At 40.1% G+C, this 3363-nt stretch overlaps 1 protein-coding gene across 1 annotated transcript in view; it reads right to left on the bottom strand.

The window, feature by feature from the left end:
- The window catches only part of LOC106470729 (paired box protein Pax-6-like), a 17460-nt gene extending 15839 nt beyond the window's left edge, over positions 1-1621 (bottom strand). Inside the window, exon 1 of the mRNA XM_013931292.2 lies at positions 1232-1621. Within this exon, the coding sequence (XP_013786746.1) occupies positions 1232-1595 (364 nt within the window). The 5' untranslated portion in view covers positions 1596-1621. The remainder of the gene's footprint in view (positions 1-1231) is intronic.
- Positions 1622-3363: the final 1742 nt, after the last annotated feature.

Raw genomic sequence — 3363 nt, 5'->3', positions numbered from 1 at the left:
ATACCTTGAATAAACTACCACAAGAAAACAAACCTTGAATAAACTTCCACAAGAAAAACAAACCTTGAATGAACCACCACAAGAAAAACAAACCTTGAATAAACTACCACAATAAAAATATACCTTGAATAAACTACCACAAGAAAAACAAACCTTGAATAAACTACCACAAGAAAAACAAACCTTGAATGAACCACCACAATAAAAACAACCCCTGAAGAAAAAATCACAACAAAAACAAATCCTGAATAAACTACCACAAGAAAAACAAACCTTGAATAAACTACTACAATAAAAACAAACCCTGAATAAACTACTACAATAAAAACAGAGTCTTAATAAACAGAAAAACATAATAAAATAACCTGAATAAACAACCGTAAATGACTGTGAAACGGCTTAAGGAACTACAACTTATCTCGTAACTAAAGCTGCTTGGGATGATCCTACAGCTGTCACTCTGCTCCTATTTTGTAGTCAGAGGCAACACTGGCTTGTTTCAACGAATATTTTCTCTTTATAGAAACCAGCCCGCATTGTCGTCAATTCTAAAGTTTTACAGAGTAAAAGAACACGAGCTAAGTTCAGTACTTTGTAACTCCTCATTAACACTGAAATAAAGATGTGCCACTAGAGGTTTAATGAAGTGACTAATTAGGAAGGCTTAATATTGTATTAGTTACTGTGTTGTCAGTGTTATCTCTATGTCTTTTAACAGATATCTTGTGTAAATACGACAAAGCCTATACTTAACATAATCTTGAAATGTCTGATGTCCATGTTTAGAAATGTCACTCACAAGGCCATCTTTTGTCTTATAGTATCTTGATATCACATTATACTAATAGCCTGATGTTATGTACCATCCGGAAACCCTGACATTGTATGGTATTCTGATATTATATAGCATCCTGATACCATGTAGTATCCTGATATGGCCTCCTAATATCATATATTGTTCTGATATTATATAATATCATGTAACTGTGGGGTGGTATTATCCTATCCTCACCACAGAGCAGCAGAACAAACTGATTATTCACTCAGCTGGAGAAAGCTGACACTCACACCGTGGCTTGGCGTGAGTCTAAGATTGACAACCGTAGCCGAGTGATTGATACCCTCGGCGGTCAGCACTCTTCATTATAAGGTGTACAATAAAACATTACTTTTAAAAACTAATAGTCTTCAACTATTGGAGGTCAGTAAAAAACAAACAAACAAATTTTACCTTGATGCTGTTTGCGCACGGCTTTCTTTTCCTTCATCCAAGGATACTCCGGGACCGAAACGTCGAGCCCGTCTCCCGAGCCGGGATGTTTAGTTGACTGGACTGTCGCTGAACACACAGCAGGAGCGAGGGGCTGCTGATTCACATTCTCCAGTTGGCAGAGAGGTGGCGAGTTGTTGATTGATGGTCCTCTGTGAGGCGCCGCCGTCATAAATTCTGCCATGGACGGCTGGCTGTTGATAAACCCGCTCTCCATCCCGCAGATGGCACCAAAATCTTCGCTAAAAGTCCGACATTGGGAATCAAAATTGTCGTCGTTAATTTCAGCCGCGAGCGCCTTTACACCACTTCCTTCAACCAGCATTGAGTCGCATTTCTGGATTGATAACGGAATCCGACCATTTCTGTTGCGTCACGTGATTGTTTGAACCAATGGAAAACGTCACCAGCTTTGTGAATAAAAGAAACGCTAGCAGTGAGTCTTTGATCCTCTCGCCGTGCGCGTGCTCGGCCCTTGAGTAGCTCCTCCCGTTCAAATTCTCGACTTCTAATAAATCCTTTTGTTAGTCAAAAAGACAAATTCTAGATATCTTGAGCTCCTTAGTTTTAACTAACAATGCAATAGCTGTTAGTTTGAGTTTCCTAAACGAACGGTTGGAAGTTAACAATCGCCAGCTCGATCTTCGTTAGCGAAGTGTTCCACTCAAGCAGCAGAGGTGAACACAGTTAACCTGCCTATAGGGGGCCTACCCCTACTTAACAATTCAACTAGGTGTTGCTAACCTACAGGTTGAAGAAACATTTCTGTCTTCATTTCTACACTATGTGAAAATTGTTGTGTTATCTAACCAACACAACTAACTGGTGTCACGTGACTTTCCAGGAAGTGTGATCAACCTATGGAGAGCTGTCCTGTAGTGTTTGTAACTAAAACTTTTTTAATGAACGAGACCCGGTATTTCTGGTAAGTGTTTACACACTTGAAGAACCCAAAAACTCCTATCGACATAATTTTTAATTCAGCCAGCTCGAGGAGTTGCTTGTTTATCATTACATCCAGACACTCTTTCTATAGTATGTATCTATGAGCTGTGCCACGTCTCGTGCGACACTTCTAGCTATGTTATGTTTCGTTCGACACTTCTGGCTGTGTCATATCTTGTGCGACACATCTGGTTGTGTCATATCTTTTGCGACACTTCTAGCTGTGTCATATCTTGTGCGACACTTCTGGCTGTGTCATATCTTGTGCGACACTACTAGCTGTGTTATATCTTGTGCGACACTTCTAGCTGTGTCATATCTTGTGCGACACTTCTAGCTGTGTCATATTTTGTGCGACACTTCTGGCTGTGTCATGTCTTGTGCGACACTACTAGCTGTGCTATATATTGTGCGACACTTCTAGCTGTGTCATATCTTGTGCGACACTTCTAGCTGTGTCAAGTTTCGTGCGATACTTCTAGCTGTGTCATGTTTCGTGCAACACTCCGCGTGTAGAGGTATTGATTCTGTTTCAGGTGAGCGCGTGTTTTAGCCTGAGACGTAGCACGTGCAATGTCTACCTATTTTGATAAAACCGTTATATTTCTAGATGGTCCACCTGGAACCACAGAAATAACTGAAACAGGCGAACATAGGGGCAAAGAAAGATATTGCTCTCTACCCCCCACTACCGCAGACATATTTTAGGAATTAACTCTAAAACGGGTTTTCTAATTTCCAAATAGAGTCCAGATCGTTGGCTCGGTATATAGGGTCTTTGTCACGTCGAACATGTTTTCTAACTCAACCCACCACCACCAGGGCCTATATCTTATACGGACATAGAGTATGACGTCGCCGGTACAGCTTCTTGTCTCTTTTGGTGCACGTGGTTCAAAATAGTTTTTTTTTTTACCAACAACATTGTTGTTATGTTTTACCGTGTTGATCCTGTAAATTAAACATGTTTTATTTTACCGCAGTGCTCCTGTAAATTAAACATGTTTTATTTTACCGCAGTGCTCCTGTAAATTAAAGAAGTGTTGTTTTACTGCAGTGCTCCTGTAAATTAAACATGTTTTATTTTACCGCCGTGCTCCTGTTTTTTAAACATGTTTTATTTTACCGCAGTGCTCCTGTAAATTAAA

This window comes from Limulus polyphemus, unplaced genomic scaffold (assembly GCF_000517525.1).
Source record: "Limulus polyphemus unplaced genomic scaffold, Limulus_polyphemus-2.1.2 Scaffold4186, whole genome shotgun sequence".
Taxonomy (NCBI): domain Eukaryota; kingdom Metazoa; phylum Arthropoda; class Merostomata; order Xiphosura; family Limulidae; genus Limulus; species Limulus polyphemus.
This window is presented reverse-complemented; position numbering and strand designations above follow the sequence as displayed.